At 41.8% G+C, this 22822-nt stretch overlaps 1 protein-coding gene across 1 annotated transcript in view; it reads left to right on the top strand.

Moving 5' to 3' along the window:
• LOC148032803 (vacuolar ATP synthase subunit H family protein) overlaps positions 1-22822 on the top strand; it is a 56775-nt gene that overhangs the window by 14224 nt on the left and 19729 nt on the right. Inside the window, exons 3-6 of the mRNA XM_087683474.1 lie at positions 5178-5280; positions 22089-22161; positions 22427-22492; positions 22579-22687. Coding sequence (XP_087539600.1) covers positions 5178-5280; positions 22089-22161; positions 22427-22492; positions 22579-22687 — 351 coding nt within the window. The remainder of the gene's footprint in view (positions 1-5177; positions 5281-22088; positions 22162-22426; positions 22493-22578; positions 22688-22822) is intronic.

The raw sequence follows: 22822 nt of genomic DNA on the forward strand, positions 1-22822 counted from the left end.
CAGATGAATGTCGAGACAAAAGCTCATCATCTGAGTCATCAAAACCTGTAAACTGATGATAAGACATCTTCCAATCTGCAAAATACCAAACACCAAAGAAAACTGTGCCGATGCCGAAGAATGACCACAAGAAGGGTCACCAACCACCAGAAGAACCACCAAACTCCAGGAAGAGGCATCATCTTGCTTGATCCCATCTCATTATCTGAAGACATTCTTGCTGTAATGCTCAGCTGAATACAATTTCAATACTAGAGCAAAGGTTATGACTTTCAATTAGGTACCTCGTGGCCACCAAATCAAGGGATTGAGTGCATAGTAGCAATGGAACGGGAACGGGAACGGGAATGAGGGGTCCTAAGGGAACGAGAACGAAGCCCCAAGGGGAACGGGAACATAAGGGGAACGACTTGTACTATATATATGATTTATATATTTTAAACTATTCATTTATATATTTCATAAAAGCTCTTTGAAAAACACATGCACAATTTGCAAAACATGATAGTCTTTTTCATAGATGAAAGGATGGTTACATTGAAATGGCACATAACTTATAAGATCCAAAATAGATGATAATCTAGGATTATACTACATAAAAGAGTCAAGAAGCATCAAGTAACAAGTTAGTTCACAAAATATGGCAACTTGGAATTCGAAAGTCTCTCGAAGTAACCATTGGATCATACATGGCTGCAACTAGCAGCAAGACTATCCAAAGGACTATCATCCACATTGTTTAAGAAAGCCATATCATCATCAAAATGAGCATTTGCAAGTTCCAAAGGATCTTGATCATCGGCCATATGTGTAGGCATAGGTGTCTCCCCATCCTCATCATTAGAGGACTCGGCCGTATGGATAAAATATAGTTGCTCCATTCTCACCGACGGATGGAGTGATTGTAAGAAATAAGACATCATCAACATACTCGTCTCATGTCCACTTGGCACTTACTTTTTGCAGGCCGTAGATATCGGTAAGACGGGGAGAAAAACGACGGGTGCATTCATCTACCGCTACATTCGACAAGTTATCATTGATGTATACATTGCAATTTGCCTTTTAAATTTGTTTCACTTTCTTTCATTATGATAATATCATGATTCATAATTGAAATTTGATTTATGCATAACTATCTATCTCCCTATTATAATAATTAATTTCTCTTTGATATCTATGATCTATCTCAATTCTCTCTTTCCCCCCGGGCTGCAAGACCCCCAACCCCAGGCCCCATCTTTCTTCATTCTTGAGTCTTGAAAGTTTAAAGTTAAAACTTGAAACTTGAAAGACTCAAGTTTCAACTCTCTCTGGACTCTTTCTCTCTCTAACCTCCAATTTCCAAGTATTGTTAGTAATAAGTATACTTACTGTAATTTGTAAATTGTGGTTGTAGGTGGGCCCCTCAAATGTGGTGCAAGTTGTTACCGACAATGCATCGAATTGTCGGCGCATAGGCCATTTACTTAAGTCCGAGTTCCCTACGATTGTGAGGACTCCATGTGCAAGTCATTGTTTGGACTTGCTCATGGAGAAAATTGGGAAGCTCAAGTGGGTGAAGAGGGTGGTCCACAAAGCTACATTAATTGTCACATTCTTCACGGTAAAGGTAAAGGTGCTTGTGATGTATCCCGAGCATAGCACATTGGAGTTGAAGAAGCCTTCTTCAACTCGCTTTGCTTACATGTCGTTATTGCTGGAGTGCCTTTATGAGGTGCGGTCCACCTTGCGCCAGACAGTGGTGTCCACTCTATGGAATGAGTGGAATGAGCATGAGACAGAGGAGGCCAAAGCCATGTAGTGCTTGTGCCTTAATGAGCAGTTTTGGCAAAAAGTTTCTGTGGTTGTCATTGTCGTGACTCCCTTTTATAGGCTGTTACATATGAGTGATTGCGAGGGGTCCACTATGGGCCTTCTCGTTCACTTCTTTAGAGCCGCATTGGTGGAGGCACGTGCTTGTACAGTGATTATAGAGACACAACGTGCATATGTTTTAGAGATAGCAGAGAGGAGATGGGCGTGGATGCATAAGCCCATCCATGGTTTTGCCGCATTGGTACATCCGGCCTATAAGTCACCGGCGGTCATGGATGATAGAGAGTTCCGTTTGGACCAGCTTGCTTATTTGACTCGTGTGGTCCCTGTGGATGACCACAATGCAGTGGTGGAGGAGCTAGGATGCTACGTAGATTAGAGAGGGCATGTGGCTTTTGCTTCTCCCACTTGTTGGAGGAGAGAGTCACTTGTGAAGCCTTTATTTTGGTGGCAAAACTTTGGATACGCACTGGAGACCCTTCAGCCCTTAGCCATGAGGGTCCTTGCCCAGGATTGCTCTTCGGTTGCATGTGAGAGAAACTGGAGTGTCTATTCTCTCATTCACACAAAGATTCACAATCGGCTTAGCACACGATAGTTAGAGTAGCTAGTCTATTGCCGCACTAACTTACACATGATGAGAGCTATGATGAGCATGGGTAGTCCGAAACAGGTAAAGTTTAAACACTTAACCATAACATTTAAATTTAAAATTTATTGTTTTAACTTTTAAACTTTGAACTTTGATAGTAGGGTTGCAGAGAAAAACACCGTGTACAACAAACATAGAGAGAGAAGAGAAACTTAGAAACACGAGAACACGATGATGATGTATTGAATCATGCTATGAGAAGAAAAGCTGATGTAGCGGAATCGAAGCGTAGAAGACGAGGGCACTATCTTATTTGACTTAGGTGGTAGCACCTGTAGGGAATTTGTACAACGAAGGGAGCAAAATGCAGTCCTTTGGGCAATGGGCTATCGAAGTAATTACTAGAGGGTGAAGGATAATTATTGAGGGAGTGAAGCATAGTTCTCAGATGCCAGGAAGTGGGCTAGGCTACAAAATGCAATAGTAGAACGTGGTAGTAAAATGCTGCAATAGAACGCCACGATAAAACGTGGTAGGAGAACGATGCAGTAGAACGCTGCAATAGAATGCAGTAGCAGAACTCGGTAGTAGAACGCCTCAACTATCTAGGGTGGCGCACCACCGAGTGGGTACCCACTAATAAAGTGACTAGAATGAGGGCACCAATCCTTTTTGGGATTGTTAGTGTGAAACCCTAACTGTAATGGATATACGGAAGCAATGGCTTTTTCAATACCATCATCATCCTTGTTTATTCATTCTCAATATTCACGAATCACAATATAGTGCCAAAGCTTTCCATCATTCTGATTATTTGGAGGACTTGGCTGTGCTACTATTGTTGTAGACCATGAGTCAATGCAGCCGTCAGCCTATTGAAGGTTTTGCCTAGTCATCCAACGGTTCCATCCAACTTCACCTAGTGCCACTGTTGCAGCCATTGGTATCGTCAACTGACAAGTGTTCCCATCATACTCTCATGAAGACCTCTACGTGCTATGTTTTTGTCCTCAGCCATTGTCTTAAGGACATGAAATTTTATTGTTTTGCTTAGTATTTGATTAAAAGCTAATTAAATGTGCATATGTGACTTGCACATGTGAGGTGCACATCAATTATTTCACAGTGTGGGACCCAAGACTTTGAGATATTAGTTGGTGCTCAAGGCAAAAGTTGTATTACATTATGCGTGACAGATACTAGGTGGTACTGGGTGTGAGAACTTGGCCTAGAAATTTAATTAGCCATTAGTGTCAGTGGTGGCACTAGGGCATTGGCATTAGTTAATTAATTAATGTCAGTTCGGGACTAATGAGTGCTCAAGATCACTTGGGTGATAAATTGGCCTAGCCAATTTAATTGTTGGTTAGTTAGATTATTTTTATGGGCACAAAATAATAATTAAATTGAATATTAGAATTAATATTCTAAAAATTAATTTAATGGGCTGGATAATGTTGGAAATTTAGTTTACAAGGATGCCACTTGGCAAAACTTGCCCGTGAAAGTTTAGGAAAGCTGAATTGGGACTGAGGAGAGAAGGAAATCTCGTTTTTGCATTTTGAAGTTGTTGGTAAAAGAGGTTGGGATGTTGTTGCTTGCTTTTGGGGCCATTTCTCAGCCATTGGAGATAATTTTGGTAAAGACGGTTGTATATTCCTGACCACAGGAAGCTGATGATCACAATTGATACAATTTTTCTTGAAGATTACAGACTTTAATGCTCCTTTGCTGTTGGTGAATCCATTTTGGGCTGGAAAACTAGATCAACAACTCAATTTCACCAAGTTCTCTGAATTTTCTTTGTCTATAGTATTCTCTCCCTTTTCTAGCCATTTTCCAACTTTGTTCCAAGTTTTACCCACCACGGGAAGCGTGCCTAGATTTAAAGGCTTTAGACTTGAATTTTCAGAGCTGAAATCAGTGTATTTCAAGTGGATTCAAGAGGCCAGCTAGCTAACATTTAATTTGGGGCTATCATATTTCCCAAGGAGCATAGATGAAGGTCAATCCCCTAGCAAATCAAGGGGCAAATTGATTTGAAGGCTTGCTGGTCATTTATGACAGCAAGAGGCACAAGCACTTGGATTAGTGGAGGAGGTTGAACAATCTCAGTTGTACTCCATCCGTTTGCAATACATGTTAAGGAAATACCAAATAGTTTTGGGGCCAACAAGGTGTCCACTATCCAAGATTATTAAGCTAATATATGCATTTCAATTTCTGTTTATTTGCTGATTGCTATAATTAAGTGCTTAATTAGGGAATTACCACCCTCTCCAAGAAGGACTGGTTTCAGACAGCCCACTTGTGTGTATTCCAGCTCACATATCAGGATAGAGTCTTTTCTATCCATTGTACCATAGCACAACTGGCAGCCTTGGCAGAAACTTTCACCTAACCAGGGTGAGATCACATCCTGACTGCAGGGTAAGTTGGGTTACATCAAATCCTGACTCTCTGTAGTTGGGTGACCCAGGTTATAACTGGGTGTAACACATCAATCAGGATGCAAATATTGTGTGCAACATCGGTCTCTTGATGAGTTTGCAGGTTTTACTTTAAATTCATGGGATTTTTTCTCTAATCCAATTAAAACAACATAGGTTTTCACAAACTTGAAGAACAGTTCTCTGGAAAGAAAAATGAGAATAATAGTTGCACAGCACCATGTACTCTTGTATACAAAGATTTTTGTGGGTTTCCATTGCTCTTTGTTTACTGCATGGCATATGGATTTTTTATCATGATTGTGGCTCCTTTGCAGAATGGTGCTGCATATGTACGTGTGTTGGTTGGGATACTTCGTGACATCACTAAGGAAGAAACTTTGGAGTATGTCCTTGCTCTTATTGAGGAAATGCTCTCAGGTAATATTGCTTTGTACTTTGAAAGGACTCTCTCATGTCTTTACTCTTTTTGAGTAAATTCACAAATCTCAGTTGTCTATATACTGAAATTTCTTCTTTGCAGTGCAAGCATTGAGCCTCTATTGCAGCGTGTGCACCATGAAAGTCTAAGTTTTCAAAACTAGATGCTCTTGGGGATGTTGTTACATGCAAATATGGTGTTAGAGGGAGTCATTTGTCTCAGCATTCCACAATGGGTTCATGTTTGGCATTGTTAATGATATGTGTTTGGAGCCCTGCTGCAATCACAAACCATTTTGTATCCAGTAGGTCTAGTTTGTCACTTCTGATCTGGTAAATGGATGAAGTCCATTTCAAATACCAGAGGATAAATAGGACTTGCAGGAACCTATTTTTATGTCCATTATGTTGTTATCCATTCAGCATGTTCTTGAGGAAGTAACCAGCTTTCTGGCTTGCCAGACCAGTAGGTTGCCCAGTACCCATACCTCCTATATGCCTTGCAGTAGTACACACAAGCGCCATATGTCTTGCAATGAACGTCCAGAGGCTCCTTGGATTAGTGGATATACTTACTTGATCAATTCTGGACTTAAGGGTAATGTTAGACCCTATTGTGAATATTAACAATCCAATAGAGATTTGATTTTTGTTCTAGGGATTTAACCAAGGTCACTAAATGGTTCATACCATGGTACCTTCTCATTATGATTCTACTCCGGGCTATAACGAATGTGTAGAGATTAAACAATTTATGTATACCAGGCTTTGCTTGGGATACTGGGCTTTGCTTTTGTTTATCCATTATGAGACATACCATGCATCAACTGTATTTAACATTTGGATCTCTTAGTTCATTTTTTTCTCTAGTAGAAGTTAGTACAACTTACCTTTTTTTGTGTGTGATAATAATCATCGACCACATTGAGTGTTAGTTGTCCATTTGTATGTCAGAATTAGCCATTAACAGGTGTGCATTCAAACCAAGCACATGAAAAGCATCTTACCTGGTTGAAAAAAATTCACACTCTGTAGTTTGCTTGGTAGACTAGGATGTAATTGTCACTAAATTGATTGCTTATTACGCATTCTCTATTTTTAAAATTTTTTTTATGTCAATTAATTAACGACTCACTTTTCTTTAAGTGTTGATGATGATCTAGCATGGCCATGAGACCATTTAGAGACGAGTATTCCTAGTGCATTACTTAATGGGGTGATCAGAGCATTGTGACGGGGATATCTGATACAGGCAGTACGAGATATGAAGGGGGAAAGAAGTGTCTGCCAAGTGTAAGAGTATACACAAGAATCAAGGAGTTACACATAAATGAAGATGGATTGAGTTCTAAGAAGAGAAAGTGGATTAGCATTGTGTATATGTATTTATGTGTGCATCCGGGGATGCCTAGGAACGTGTACTTGTGTGTGTAATGAGCATTGTATTCATTTGGGGTCATCCTCTCCCTTATAAATTAAGGTTTAAGGTTTTTTTTTCATTAAGAAAGATAAGAGAGGTAATTCTCTCACTAAGAAAGACAAGAGAGGTAATTCTCTCACTAAGAAAGACAAGAGACGTGATCCTCTAGAAGTGAGGAGAGAAGTGATTTTCTCTTTCTAAGGTCTAAAATGACACAAGGCGACTGATGAAGCACTTACAAGTGAGCAATTACAAGCTCAATTAATAGAGTATCGTAGCTTGTTGGAGATTCACGAAGTACGTCAATTGATTAATAGATTAAGGGCAAGGGAAGAAGCTACTTATGAATGACCGAATCCTCTAAAAGATGGTGATACTGGAAGAAACACGATTGCACCAATTGATGGTGAAGGTGCAAAGCATCCAATTGTTGAGAAGCTTCCTAGAGGGAAGGCCTCTCGGGTCAAGAAGAGTAAAAAGACCTCACCTCGAGTGAGGTGGATAAGGATGGAGTCATCTCCCTCAACAACCAGCTACTCCCCTGATTACTCAAGTTTCTCCTCCTTCTCATCAACTTCTAGTTCCTACTCTCTTGGTTTTAAGTCTCGTACAATTCGCAAACGGACAAAGAAGGACCATAAGAAAAGGAAGCTTAAGAAGACTAAGACTTTCAAGTCTAGGGATAAGGACAAAGTTGAGAGATCCTGCTAAGGCGTTAGTCTTTGTCAGGCAATTTGAAGTTGTTTTTTCTGATGCTAATTTCTCAGAAAAGTCCAAGCTAAGGCATGTAGGCATGCACTTGAAAGACAATGCTAGCAATTGGTGGTTGACTCTCATTTTGGAGGGAAGGAAACCTACGACTTGGGAAAAGTTCAAGAAGAAGTTTTATGCTGAGTTCTTGTCCTCTGATTTTTAGAATGATGTCAAGAAGGAGTGGGATTGACTAGGCTAGAAAGAGCACGAGAAAGTCACTAGTTATGTGGACAAGTTTTGGTCTACTCTTCTCAAGGTTACTCCTTTCATGGAGATCAGTGATGAAGAGAAGAAAAGGAAGTTTGAAGCTGGCCTACTCCTGTCAGAGTGCAGCGGTGCGGAAGCGTGGGACCAAGACTGAGAGAGAGAGAACGCAGAGAGAAGAGAGAAAGAGACAGTGGAAGATGAAGATCTGCTGTATACAAAGATATGCAGATATGTACACGGGCGCAGTGCGCTGGACTGCGTGTCTCCACCTCGACGATGCAACCTGCTGTTCATCTCGAAGTCCGCTGCAGTCTGCACGATCTCCAACCTGAAATCTGCAGACAGAGATGAAATCTGTACGAGTCTCTAGCCTTGCAAACAGAAGTGGGAGAAGACTGCTGGACATCGGCTATAAATAGCCAGGATAAAATCGCCCAGTAAATGTAGGTTGGTTGCATTAAATGCAGCCGACTGTCCAGACTGCCATGTTGCAGTCCGACTGGGCAGTCCCGACTGTACGAATAGGATCTGATCTGATCGCTAACACCCTCTCTTAGAGCTTGGACGGGGCAGAAGCCTGAGGGATCTGGCATGTCGCCGAAGTAGAGCCTGGGGAAGCGCCTTTGTAAACAAATCTGCAAGATTGTTCTCCGTCTTGCAGTACTCCACAGCGATGGTCTCATCCAAAAGCTTCTCTCTGATGAAGTGGTATTGGATTTCTATGTGCTTCGTCCGGGCATGGAAAACAGGATTTCGTGCCAAGGCAATGCAACTCTCATTGTCGCATTGTAGCAAAGTAGGACGAGTCTGGGGGCAGCCAAGCTCCTCCAACAATCTCCGAAGCCACACAACCTCATAGGTGGTGGAAGACACGGCCCGATACTCCGCCTTAGTAGACGAAAGGGCTACCGTGGGCTGCTTTTTGCTACTCCATGAGATAACACCGGCACCCAAGGTAAAACAGTAACCTGTTGTAGACCGCGTGTGGTCCACATCACCAGCCCAATTCAAGTCGCTCCAACCTACAAGTACAAGATCTGAACCACCTGTGCCTGCTGGATAATGAATCCCTAAATCAGATGTCCCCCTCAAATACCGAAGTATCCTCTGGGCAGCCTGCCAATGCACCGTCCGAGGTTCACTCATGAACCCTGCCAAGAGACCAACAGCAAAACAAAGATCAACACGAGTGTTGAGGAGCCAAATCAATGATCCAATCAGCTGATGATAGCGGGAAGCATCCGCCAAGGGAGAAGGTGAATGTGAAGTGGCCTTCCAGTTCGGATCCATAGGAGTAGAAATGGTCTGACAATCCTCCATTGAAAAAGAAACCAAGAGCTCCTGTACATATCTCTGCTGAGAGATGAAAATCCCCCTCTGAGACTGATAAATCTCATGGCCTAAGAAAAAATGGAGTAGACCGAAATCTGTCATCTCGAACGTCTAATGTAAAGTTGCCTTCGTCTCTTTGACCGTCTGTGCATGATCACCTGGGACAATCAAATCGTCAACATACAACACAAAAAGCACACAACCAGCCTCGGAAGTGTGTATATAAAGCTGCGGATCAGCCTTGGAGCGCCGATATCCCAACTGTGACTGAAGGAACGAATCAATCTTCTCGTTCCATGTACGCGGAGCCTGCTTGAGGCCATACAAGGCCTTCTTCAACTTGTAGACTTTCCCATCTGAAGATCCAAAGCTAGGAGGCTGCTCTACATAGATCTCCTCCTTCAAATCACCATTGAGGAAGGCCGACTTCACATCCAACTGGTAAACAGGCCATCTCCCATGGCCAGCCAAGGCAAGAACAGCTCGAATAGTCGCCATACGAGCAGTGGGGGCAAAAGTGTCATGACAATCAATCCTTGGGCGTTGTGCAAAACCTTTAGCAACAAGGCGAGCCTTGTGCTTGTCCAAAGAACCATCGCTAAGGTACTTGGTCTTGAAGACCCATTTGACGCCAATCACCTTCTTATTCGGGGGGCGAGGCACGAGATACCAAGTGCCATTCCTCTCAATAGCCTCCAACTCGGCTTCCATAGCTTTCTTCCATGGTGCGGACTGTAAAGCCTCCTTCACGGAGGTGGGCTCTCGATCCTGCATAACACGGGTCATCAAACAATAGTTAGAGCAAACAAGCTCCGTAGAACGTGCCTGGTGCCTCTGTGACCGCCGCGGACCATCCTGCGGTCCCCACTCCTCAGGGACCCCCTCGATCCCTGAATCTCGGAGTGTGTCACGGGCCCAACGAGGAGGAGGCCGGACCTCTCCTCGTCTCTCTCCATCAGCTGAAGACTCTGGGATATCCACCGGTGGTAACTCCTCGGGGGTGACCGGTGGAACAGTAGACTCTGTCTCGGAAACAGAATCGGAATCAAAAGGCGTTGGCTCCAAAGGAACTGTCTCGGGAGCCCAACTCTCCCCTGGATCTCCAAGAACGGGATGCTCCTCACCCGCTGCTATGGCCGGAACCTCCACGAACCGCACATCTCGACTGGTGTACACATCCCGCTTTACGGGATCATACAATCGATAGCCTTGGGACTGAGAGCTGTAGCCAACAAACACTTGTCTTCGAGAAGCTGCTTCAAACTTATCACGATGAGTCTTGGGAATGTGAACATAGGCATCACACCCAAAAACCCTAAAATAAGAAACATTAGGCTTAGTTCCAAAGTAAGCTTCAAAAGGTGTCATCCCATCAACGGCCGAAGTGGGGGATCGGTTAAGGATGTGGACTGCAGTAGCCACAGCCTCGGCCCACAGAAACTGAGGTGTCTGTCGGTGCTCCATCATGGTGCGCGCCATCTCGATCACACTTTGGTTCTTCCGTTCAAGAATGCCGTTTTCTTGAGGAGTGTTGGTGTTAGCAAACTCCTGGTGAATACCTTTATCTGTACAAAAACGAGCAAACTCATTAGAAACAAATTCACTACCCTTGTCGGATCGCAAGGTCTTCAATCGCCGGCCTAATCGGTTCTCCTCAAAGAGAAGCCAATCCTTGAAGTGGGAAAAGGCCTCCAACTTCAACGCCAAGAAATAGGCCCAAGTCATCCTGTTGTAGTCATCTACGATCAACATGAAGTACGAGCTTCCTCTCAAGGACTCGTTCCTCATAGGGCCACAAAGATCCGTAGATACAAGCTCCATCGGTGAAGTAGACTGCCACGAAGCTTTGTGGGGAATCGCATCCCTATGCTGTTTCCCACGAATGCAGGAGACGCATGGCTGCTGGCTCACCACTATGTCCGGCAACCCTCGAACAAGCTGTCCATGTGACGCCCTCCGAAGATAATCATAGTTGAGGTGACCAAACCGAGCATGCCATAGCTCTGACTGTGTCTGAGAGGTAAGAAGAAGAGTAGGGAGGGCGGTAGAAGACATCAATTTGTAGATGCCGTTCTCCTCATATCCTGATGAGAGAACCTTCCTTGACCCACGATCAAGGACTCGCATCGAATCACTGTCAAACTCCACCAAAAGTCCAAGTGAACAAATCTTATGAACCGAAAGTAGATGATACCCTAAACCTGGCACATGCAAGACCTCTGAGGCATGGGTACCACCACGTCCATCTAGAATAAGCTGCATCTCACCCCGTCTTGCAATAGACACCGAAGAGATATCTCCAATGAGAATCTGCCCACGCCAAGGTCGCAACTGAGCAACACCAACTGATGAAGGAGTCATGTGCCGGGAGGCACCACTGTCAATGATCTACTCTCGAGCCTGGGGAGCTGTCATCGCAACATCAGAAGCATTCGGTGTAGAGTCCTCAATGACAGCTAGATGAAGAAACGCAGTTGATGAGGGTGCAGCCACCGCTCCAGAATACTTCGTGTCCTTCTTGTCTTTGTCAGGGCAATCCTTCTTCCAATAGCCAGTCTTTCCACAAATATGGCATGTGGATTCTTTGTCCTTGTCCTTCTTTGACTTGTTGTCCCCCTTTTTCTTCTTTTGGTCCCTCCCCTTCTTCTGAGAGGCTTGACCTGTCAATGCCTCCGATTTGGAAGCATTTTGTCCCTTCAGTTGTTCCTCTTGGTCCAAGACCATAGGAACTAACTCTTCCCACCGAAGAGTGGACTCACGTCCCGAAGCAATAAGGGCGGAGTAGAAAGCACCGAATCGTGGCGGCAACTGGGACAATAGTATAATCGCCATGTCTTCGGAGGAAATCGGCTTTCTTGCATTCTGAACCTGCATCTGAAGCTGTCGAAGCTTGTTGATGTGCTCCCGCAACAAAGAAGACTTGTTCATGGACAAGGTCCGCATCTGCATCTCCAAAAAAACCCGCTTCATAAGGGTCATCTGGTTATACATCTGATCAAGCTCCAGCCATATCTCCCGAGCCACCGTCAAGTGCTCAATGTGGGCTATTACGGCTGTAGTACAAGACAGAAAAAGAAAGGAACGAATCCTGGCATTCAATTTGTCCCAGTGAGACTGTGCCTTGGCCAATTCTGCACGAGCATCGGAAGAGAGTTTGTACTCATCTCTCACCGAGGGCCGGTCGATCTCCTCCTGTACAAGCTCCGCCAAATCGTAGGACTCAAGGATGGCCAACATCATCACGCGCCAAATGCGGTAATTGTCGCCATCGAGCTTTTGATCTGCAGGAAGAGCCGGTAAGACAGGCACCTTCCGGTCCATTATCGTTTGGAACTCCAAGTCAATCTCTGTAGACATCTTCACCTGTAATGCCTTCACAAACGCAAAAGTAGCCCCCTCTGACTGTGAAAACGCAGCCTGCTAGGGCTCTTTCTTGCGCATCCCGAACCTTCTTCACCCGCCGGAGGCGATGAAAAAAGCAAAACCTGCACTTGAAAGCTGAGAACTCAGACTTCCTCCTCTTCAAACAGTAGTAAACAGCAGCAAATCCACCAACTGGACTCCTTTCCCGCACGCCCACGCTCGCTTCAGCCTTGTTCTGAAGCGCAGCCCTCCTGCTCGTCCACGAACGCTGGAAACGCAGCCTTGTGTCGCGATGGAATCTCCTCTTCAGGTTGGTTCTTCACTCAGCCAGCCCTTCTACACTGCTGTGATACCATGTCAGAGTGTAGCGGTGCGGAAGCGTGGGACCAAGACTGAGAGAGAGAGAACGCAGAGAGAAGAGAGAGAAAGAGACAGTGGAAGATGAAGATCTGCTGTATAAAGTGTGCTGTATACAAAGATATGCAGATATGTACACGGGCGCAGTGCGCTGGACTGCGTGTCTCCACCTCGATGATGCAACCTGCTGTTCACCTCGAAGTCAGCTGCAGTTTGCACGATCTCCAACTTGAAATCTGCAGATAGAGATGAAATCTGCACGAGTCTCCAGCCTGAAACCTGCGAACAAAAGTGGGAGAAGACTGTTGGACATCGGCTATAAATAGCTAGGATAAAATTGCCCAGTAAATGCAGGTTTAATGCAGCCGACTGTCCAGAAACAGGTCGGACTGCCACGTGGCAGTCCAACTGGGCAGTCCGACTGTACGGACAGGATCTGATCTGATCGCTAACAACTCCCTCATTTACACAGAACCATGAAGGTGTATTCACATGAAACCTTATCTCTCATGATGGAGTTTGCTATCATAGCTGAAAATTTGCATACACCTGGTATATCTCGAAAGTTGGAGATGAGTTTTTATAGAGCTAGACAAGAGTAGCTCTATGATCAACCAAGAGACAGGACTAATCGAAGAAGATCTATCTTTACCCATGACCAATATTTAAAGCCAGAGGGTAACAAGAAGAAGCATAAGTATCTCTCACCCTCTGAGATATAAAAATACAAAGAGGAAGGAAGGTGCTTTCTTTGTGGTGAGTTAGAGCATATGAAGCCTGATTGTCCTCACAAAAGGAAGGAAACAAATGTGGTTAAAGATCCTCCTTCGCCATCCTGAAATTCTGTTCCGGATGTGCAAGCCAACACTCATTCAAATGAGAAGAAAAGACAACTCTTAAAGGGTTGGGGAACACTCAACAATCAACGAGTTTTGATACTCTTTGCTCTAGGGTCCACAGATAATTTTATATCAGCAGATACTGTTGAAAGACTACAAATTCCACCGGATTGATTGGGAACACCAATTGGATCAGGTTCGGCATTTGAAGGACTTATAACCAATTCTACTCCTATCTAGGGGAAGTTGAATCTTAGAATTGGGGATTACCGTGACCAAGAATTTTTTTTGCTTGCACCCATTGGTAATTGTGATGTTATCGTAGGTATGCCTTAGCATTACAAGATTAGACCTCTTCCCGATTTTGTTAAGAAGACCCTTGCATTTCAATTCAAGGATCAAAACATAGTATGCATTGCTGATGCTGGAGATTGACCTGTGCCAATGGTTAGTCATGTTAGCATTTCTAAAGAATGAAGAAAGCTATTTTTGGGTACATGATTTTTGTGATGTGCCAATGGTTAGTCATGTTAGCATTTCTAAAGAAATGAAGAAAGCTATTTCTGGGTATATGATTTTTGTGAGAGAGTCAAAAGAAGCTAATGACTCAAGGGCACTTGATGTCTCTAATGAACACGCAATACCAACTAATGCTTCTAAGTCTCAGGCTCTAAAAGAACCCCTCTCTTTAATTGATCAAGCCAGATATGATTTTGTTAAACAATATGAAGATTGTTTTAGTGATTCACTCCCAGGAGAGTTACCTCCTAAGCGCCCGAAAGATCACACAATTGATCTTATCCCAAGCAGTTCACCACCTAATCAACCGCCTTACCGAGTAAGTGCAAGTCAGCAAGAGGAGATCCTAAAACAAGTAAACGAACTATTGGAAAAAGGGTTAGTTCAACCTAGCTCTTCTCCATATTGCTCTCTAGTCTTACTTGTTCAAAAGAAAGATGGTTCTTTTTGTATGTGCATAGACTACAGATCTTTGAACAAGATCACAATCAAGAATCGTTTTTCTATCCCAAGGATAGATGATATCTTGGATAAGTTGCAAGGGGCTAGTATCTTTAGTCGCATTGATCTCAAGAGTGGCTATCACCAGATACGAATAGCACCTGAAGATGTTCATAAGACAGCTTTTCGTACAACATTTGGACTACACGAGTTTTTAGTCATGCCATTTGGTTTGACTAATGCACCTGTCACATTCAATCAAATGATGGAGAGAATTTTCAGACCTCACTCAAAGTTCACAGGTGTCTTCTTTGATGACATTCTAATATTTTCACGGTCTGAAGAAGAGTATAGAAAACATCTATCTACTGTTTTTCAAGAGCTTCGCAAGCATAGACTACAGGTCAATGCTAAGAAGAGTGAATTCTTCCTTTCGGAAATTCATTACATGGGCCATATTGTTTCTCACAATTTGGTGAGAATGGATCCTAAGAAGATTCCAGCCATTGTTGAATGGCCTATACCTACTTTTGTACATGAAGTTGGAAGTTTCTTGGGCCTATGTTCATACTACAGGAGGTTCATACGAGATTGTGCGTATGTTGCATCTCCTCTACATGACCTTACTAAGAAGCGAATGCCTTTTCGTTGGGGATCAAGGTAACTACAAGCCTTTAAAAGAATTAAGTTTGTTGTAACTCAAGAACCAATTCTCATAGTTCCCTTCAAAAACCTTTTGAAGTTCATTGCGATGCTTCTGGGAATTGCATTGGAGTTATGCTTAACCAAGAGCATCGTGCAATAGCATTTAAGAGCCGACGCCTGAAGGATCATGAGCTACATGCTCCAGTATATGAAAAACAGCTTATGGCAGTGGTATATGCTCTTTAAGTATGGAAACACTATTTACTTGGTGCAGATTTTGTTATTAAAACAAATCACCAAAGTCTAAGATACTTCCTCACTCAGAAGAAGCTCTAAGAGAAACAGATGCGCTGGGCAAATTTCTTATCTATGTTTCATTTTCAAATCCTTCATACATCTGAAACTAAGAATGTGGTAGCAGATGCTCTATCACGACGACCTCGAGTGAATGCAATTACAACTGTTTACCATAACGAGTTCATGGATTTACCCAAAATGTATGCAACTGATTCCAACTTCTCAACCATATGGGATCAACTTAACTTAGGTCAGTCAATTACACCTTACTCAATTCGAGATGGTTATTTGTATCATCATCAAGCAATTTATATAGCATTATCATTGTGACACAAGGTAATGGATGAAGCACATGCATCTCCATATGTTGAATATAGGGGTATTCTACCCACTACTCAAGCATTGGAAATATATTTCTTTTGGCCCACTCTTAGAGTTGACATTGAAAGATATGTGTGCGACTGCAAGATGTACCAAAAAGTAAAGTATGACAGGTATAAACCACCTGGTCTATTGAAGCCATTATCTATTCCCATTGAACCTTGGGAAAGTATAGCTATGGACTTTATCATGGAGCTTTCTCTCACACAAGCAAGCAACGATGCAACTGGACTATCATTGATAGATTCAGTAAGCAAGCTCACTTTATACTTGTGCGAAAGACAATCAAAGCCGATCATATGGCTAAGCTATTCATTGCTCATATTTTCAAGCATCATGGCATGCCTAAGTCCATTATAAGTGATTATGATTCCCGCATGACCAGCCTCTTTTGGCAAGCTCTCTTCGAGAACCTTGAGACAAAGTTAAAGTTTTCATCCTCTTATCATCTTCAAATGGATGGGCAAAGTGAAAGTGCTAATTCTATTGTTTTGGACCTTTTGAAATTCTATGTCTCTGATAATCAAAGAGAATGGGAAAAGTATTTGTCTTTAGTAGAGTTTGTATATAATAATACGGTGCACTCTAGTACTGGTAAGGCACCCTTTGAGATCATCTATGGTAAGCCTCATTTACTACCCATTTTTCTTACGAAGGATAAGGGTCTTTGCAACAGATGAGTTTGTTAGAGACATTGATACAACTTTCACTCAAGTAAAAGCTGCTATCCAAAGGACACAAGAGAAGCATAAACGCGAAGCTGATAAGTATCATCGTAAGTTAGATCTCAAGTTGGGACAATATGTTCTTCTTAAGTTTGAGAAGGCTCGCTTGAAGAAGCAGAAATGTCAAAAGGGTAAAGTGATTAAGCTTTCTAATCGCTATTATGGCCCTTTCAAGATCACAGATAAGATAAATGATGCGACTTTTTGTTTGGATCTCCCAAGTCATTGGAACATTCATAATACTTTACATATAAGTTTGCTACGTCCTTATATTGGAGAACCTCCAATGGAACCAATCAAGGAAGATTTACCTGACATAGAAGAAACAGAAGAGTTCCTTGTGCCTGAAAGAATTTTACACCATCAAGACAATACTCTAAGGTTAGGTAAGGTATTACGGAAGTATCTGGTTAAGTTTAAGAATTATCCCTCATTGGACGCTCAGTTTATGACTGAGAGAGAACTACAAGACTTTCCAGATCTTCTTAAGGACTATGTATCCCCTCTACAGTTGAGGTCAACTGTTTAGAAGCCAGAGAGATGTCACTAAATTGATTGCTTATTACGCATTCTCTATTTTTAAAAATATCAATAAATTAATGACTCACTTTTCTTTAAGTGTTGATTATAATCTAGCATAGCCATGAGACCATTTAGAGACCAATATTCCTAGTGCATCACTTAATGGGGTGATCAGAGCACTGTGACAGGGATATTTGGTACAGGCAGTACAAGTTATGATTCATGAAGGGGAAAAGAAGTGTCTGCCAAGTGTAAGAGTGTACACAAGAACCAAGGAGTTACACATAAATGAAGATGGATTGAGTTCTAAGAAAAGGAAGTGCATTAGCATTGTATATATATATTTATGTGTGCATGCGGGGACGCCTGGGAATGTTTACTTGTGTGTGTAATGAGCATTGTATTCATTTGGGATCATCCTCTCCCTTACAAGTCAAGGTTTAAGGTCTTTTCTTTCATCAAGAAAGACAAGAGAGGTAATTCTCTCACTAAGAAAGACAAGAGACATGATCCTCTAGAAGTGAGGAGAGAAGTGATTTTCTCTTTCTAAGGTCTAAAATGACACAAGCTTTTGTGTGGAAGTCAAACTTAAGGTTGAGGCCCAAGGCAATTTAATGAACTTTCCTTAAGGTGGTTGCATGGACCACAAGTTAAGAGTACAGTTTCAGAAGCTGTTTTTTAAAAAAAAGACATGGTGAATCCATTTTTTAAAAATATCTCGCGATAGAAAGACGATCTCTAAAAACGGGCCGTGCGGATTATTGGAAATAACGACATCTACAACTTTCGTGTTGGATGTTTTTTCATCCGAGCAACACACAAAGAGATATCTCGAAATTGGTGCTGCAGAGTAGGTCCTGGAATAGCCACATCTTGCATGAAGATCAACTCAAGTCTCTCTCCAAGAAAAGAAGCTCTTGAAAGCCTATAAAAGAGGAGGCTCTCCTTGGGTGTGAGGGAGGTGAAGGAAGCATCACTTTGCATGCATCCAAGAGGAGAAGAGAAGGTGCAAGTGCTGCGGAAGCTCTGCTAGAATCAAGTTCCAAGAGGAGAAGAGAAGGTGCAAGTGCTGCGGAAGCTTTGCTGAAATCAAGTACCAAGAGGAGAGCCCTACACATATTGTGTAGGAGAGAAGGAGACTCAAGAAGGATCAAAATGCCAACTTTCAAGTTGTGCAAGTGTTAGCCGGTTGTATATCGTGCAAGGAATTGTGATCTTGTTTCCAAGATCTACAAGTAAGAACTGGTTTATGTGTAGCGGAGGAGCTTGCTCCTTGTCAATAATATAACTTCACAAGGGGGGGGGACTGGCCCATCTTCTAGTCCCTAGTGTGTTGTCAAATTTTCTCTCTCTCTCTCTCTCTCTCTCTCTCTATAGATCTTTCTTTTCTCTCATTTGTTCTCTCTCTGCGCCAGCATAATATTCACCATATATATTTTAAGTATATAAGAAAGTTGAGGGTTTATCTCGGACCTTATAACAGTAATCATGTCAAGTTGTATGCCAGAAATAGCCATTAACAGGTGTCCATTCAAACCAGGCACACGAAAAGCATCCTACTTGGTTCAAAAAAATTCACACTCTGTACTTTGCATGCTAGACTAGGATTTAATCATGTCAAGTCTTATGCTTTTCTTAACCGTGTATTTTATGATTTCATGAATGATGAGTTTGGAAAACTGTTGCGGTATGGGCCAATCCCAACCATATGGTTGGAAAAATGGTGGTGTATCTTGTCATTTAATTGTTTGCATTGCGTGCTCTATCATGCTTTGCCTATGCTTGCCTAGATGCCATTTGCTAATCATTGGGTACTCCAAACTTAGCTCCTGAATGGGACTAAAGCCTTAATTATTACATCCGCTACTTGATGCTTGTTCTTAAGACACAACTCAAACCACAACCCTTGATTAGCAAATCTTGTACTAACATCAGTATCAAGCATAGGTCTTTTCATATGTTCTCATGTGTCATGCACAAGAAGTAAAAAGTAAACTTGGAGTATGATTCTAGATGGAGGCTTGAATCATATATAGTTCTAGCCTTTTTGAGATTTAAAGTACAATAGTCCCAGTTCTTACAAGTGAATCATTTCAAGCATTGTAATTACAAATGGATTTGTGAATGCTACCTGGTTCAGAAAAATTCACACTCTGTACTTTGCATGCTAGATTAGGATGTAATCATGTCAAGTCTTATGCTTTTCTTTTCCGTGGATTTTATGATTTCATGAATGATGAGTTTGGAAAACTGTTATGGTATGGGCCAATCCCAACCATATGGTTGGAAAAATGGTAGTGTATCTCGTCGTTTAATTGTTTGCATTGCCTGCTCTACCATGCTTTGCCTATGCTTGCCCAGATGCCATCTGCTAATCATTGGGTACTCCCAACTCAACTCCTGAATGGGACTAAAGCCTTCCGCTCACTTCAGTCATAGGTTGATGAGCAGCCCTCCCGCTCACACTCATACCTGAAAAGACAATCTTCGTGTTGTGCTTAAACCTCCTCTTCAAATCTGTCCACCTTGGATCAGCCCCTCATTGCTTTGATACCATGTTAGAGTGCAGTGTTAGAAGGGGGAAAAGAAGTACCTCATTGTGTGTGTGTGTGTGCAAAGCCACCTGGCAACATACCCCCGGGGTGGGATAGCAATTGTCCTCAATTGCTATTGGCTAGATGTGGAGACCATTAGGAGAAATATGGACTCTCTTTTTTGCCCCTTAAGGGGTTTCTCTCACCTATCTCTCTCTAAAAAGAGATTCCAAGATAATATTATAAAAAGAGGTCTTCTACAATCAAGTAAATCTCGTATTTGTATTTTCGATAGATTTCACCTATTATTTTATTCCCAAACTATAGGATAAGATCACTTTTTCTCAAAATCCTCATAACTAAAAAAATACAATTCTATTTTTTCTAAAAACGGAGCCAATAATTGATACATGACTCTTTAATGCCCTCATGACTTTTCAACATTAAAGAATGCAGAGAGACAGAGAGAAAGAGAATGAGACCAAGAGAACTCAAAGATGAAGCATGCTGAAGGCTGAATAGATTAGGGCAGAAATATACAAGGGACTTCTGTGTCTGCATGTCTACTCTCAGCCTACGAATCTCACAGTCTCAAAGACCAACAAATCATAGCAGCCAGAAACGTTTAGAAACAAAACGTTAGAAACGTGTTTCGTAAGTTTCTTTCAAGAGGGGGTAAAATAAGAAGCACGGGTTTTTTTATATAGGGATTTTAAGTAGTTTTGACTGGGGAAAGAGGTTCTAAACCTCTATGGAACTCTCTCTTAAACAAAGAATGGCTAATTGAGCTTGAGTGATAATAGAGTCAATTGAGAATAATACATTATAAGTTACATATCCATGAACCATTATTGACTTGCTACTTATGTCAAAGTTAGACAAGCTTTATGGTTTAGAACTCAAACATTATGATTCATACATATCATACAAAGAAAACTGAAATTAACATGTAAATAGCCTATCTATAATATGGATTGAGTCAAGTTGCAACATCATGATTCTCATTTTAAAACAAACTGACAAAATGTCAAAATCGAGAATAAATTGTAATATATCATAAATAACTCATAAATGACACTAAAGTCGTATAATATTCAAATCTCAAGACAAGAATAGATACTAGATTGACAAAGTCCAATAACTAAACAAAATCACAAAAAAATGAGTCTCTCATCTAAAATCTTGAGCCCTCACGATTCATTACACATCATCATCATCATCATATTTAACATTGCCCGAAAGTTTTTGTCAAAAAATCCATGTTTTGGGTTCCAACTCACCAAAATTAAAAAAAAAAACATTTAACACCCACGTTTTTTACTCTCAGAAATGTTTCATACTTTAAGAAACGTTTCGTAAGTTTCAAATTCAAAGAAACACATTTCTTAGCTGCTATGCAATAGATGATGGAGACTGTACAACAGATGCCTATAAAATTTAAATAGGCTGGCAGGAGGGGAAAATCAGGAGCAGGTCAGCCCATAATTGCTGGCTGACTGCCCTCCTGATGTGGCAGCCTGACTGGCATGTCTGCCTGACCTGCCCGCAATCCTGCTGCCTGACACCCTGGTGCCCATGCTACCTGTACTGCCAGCACCTGCTCTGTCTGACTGCTGGCACCTCTCTGCCTGCCCGTCCAGAGGTGACCTCTAACACGTATCTTTGGTAGCGAGGGGGAAATGAGTTTGGATGTCTTTCTTGTCTTGGATTCTTCATCAATTATACTCAGGGTTTTTGGCACATTCAGAATCTGTGCGAGCAATATGGTGATCTCTTGCTAGTGAGCCCCATCATTGAGTTAGTGGAGCTCTGTCCTCTAAGCTCTTGTATTGGACAATATCCTCTTTTTGGTCTCTATGGCCATGCTATTTTGGGCCGCCTAGTTTGTGTTCACTTTTCAGATATTGATGTTTATCAGCCACTTCTGCTGATTCTTGCAGCCACCCACATCTGCAATCGTGTATTGTGAGTACCCTCACTGCCAGTGGTACTCACTGCCAGTGCACAACATGTTAACACCAGTAATGTCTTTTAGCTTTTATTCATATTTTCTTCAATGCCTTTGTTATCAGTGCTTTTTTCTTTTCAGCCCATGCCTTGCCTCCAGATTCATTCTAACATGAGGATGCATCTATGTTAAGCAACACTGAACCACAACCCTACAGAATCCACCGAGTGTTGGATATTGGCTCATCCCCTGATACAGTCAAAGAGAGGCTTAGATACCTCAATGTACCAAAATTCCTGACCTACTCAAAAGAGCTATTTAGTATTGCAAGTTGGTATTTTAAATGTCAGCATTACAGATAAGTCCTGGCTGAGTTGCTAGTTGGGAATAAAAGTAAATTCCAATGTACATCTTGTGGTGTTGTATTAATCTTGACCGGTGTCTTTTTAGGATAGAAAGTTATAAGACAACAGTTTTAAATGTCTATTTTGGACTAATTTGATTGAAACTTGCTTTTTGAACCAGCAAATCCAAAGAGAGCGAGATTGTTCCATAATGAATCCTTTGCAAATGAAGATATCTACAGTCCATTTTTGAGGTAGGCATCAGAGTTCAACTTACAGTAAAGAAATTCCCAAGTCTGTTCTTTTGGAGAACAGCAGCTATAGATTATATATCAGTTTTCTGGTTTTGTGAGGCCTTAAGCTTTTCGTTTCTTTTATGAGGACTTGTATTTTTCTTGTCATTCTGGTTTTTTTCAACTGTATGTACATGTATAATTGTTTTATATTTCCTGTATACAAAGTACATTGAGGAGCTTGATTTGGTTGTTTCCGGATATGGTTGCAAACTGCTGGCTGCAGGCTGTTGTCAAAAAAAAATTGGTTTATCCAGGAAAGAAGCTGCAAGATACTCACAGCTATAATAAGGTTCTCTGCTTATCCATGTGACATGTTCTTTATTCGATTTTCATGTTTAGATTTGTTTGAGTTGTCATTTTTTTGGATTCTTGTAGTGCAAGGCCAAAAGGTGAAGATGAAACTAAGAAAGCTGCATCAAGCAAACAAGCTCACATTGCACTTGATGATGTGATGCTGGGTCTTGTTGATTGGCTTTGCAACCAGGTAGCTTTCTAGAGTGTCACATACAGTGCAATGTTTCAGAAAAGGAATGTATGCTACACTGTAATATTAGGACATTTTTTCTGATCAAATATGCTTGAACGGATTCTATAAACAAAGATATTCCTGTAGAGCTGC

This window comes from Lygodium microphyllum, chromosome 8, assembly GCF_053477565.2.
Source record: "Lygodium microphyllum isolate KBCC chromosome 8, Lygodium_microphyllum_v1.1.10, whole genome shotgun sequence".
NCBI lineage: Eukaryota > Viridiplantae > Streptophyta > Polypodiopsida > Schizaeales > Lygodiaceae > Lygodium > Lygodium microphyllum.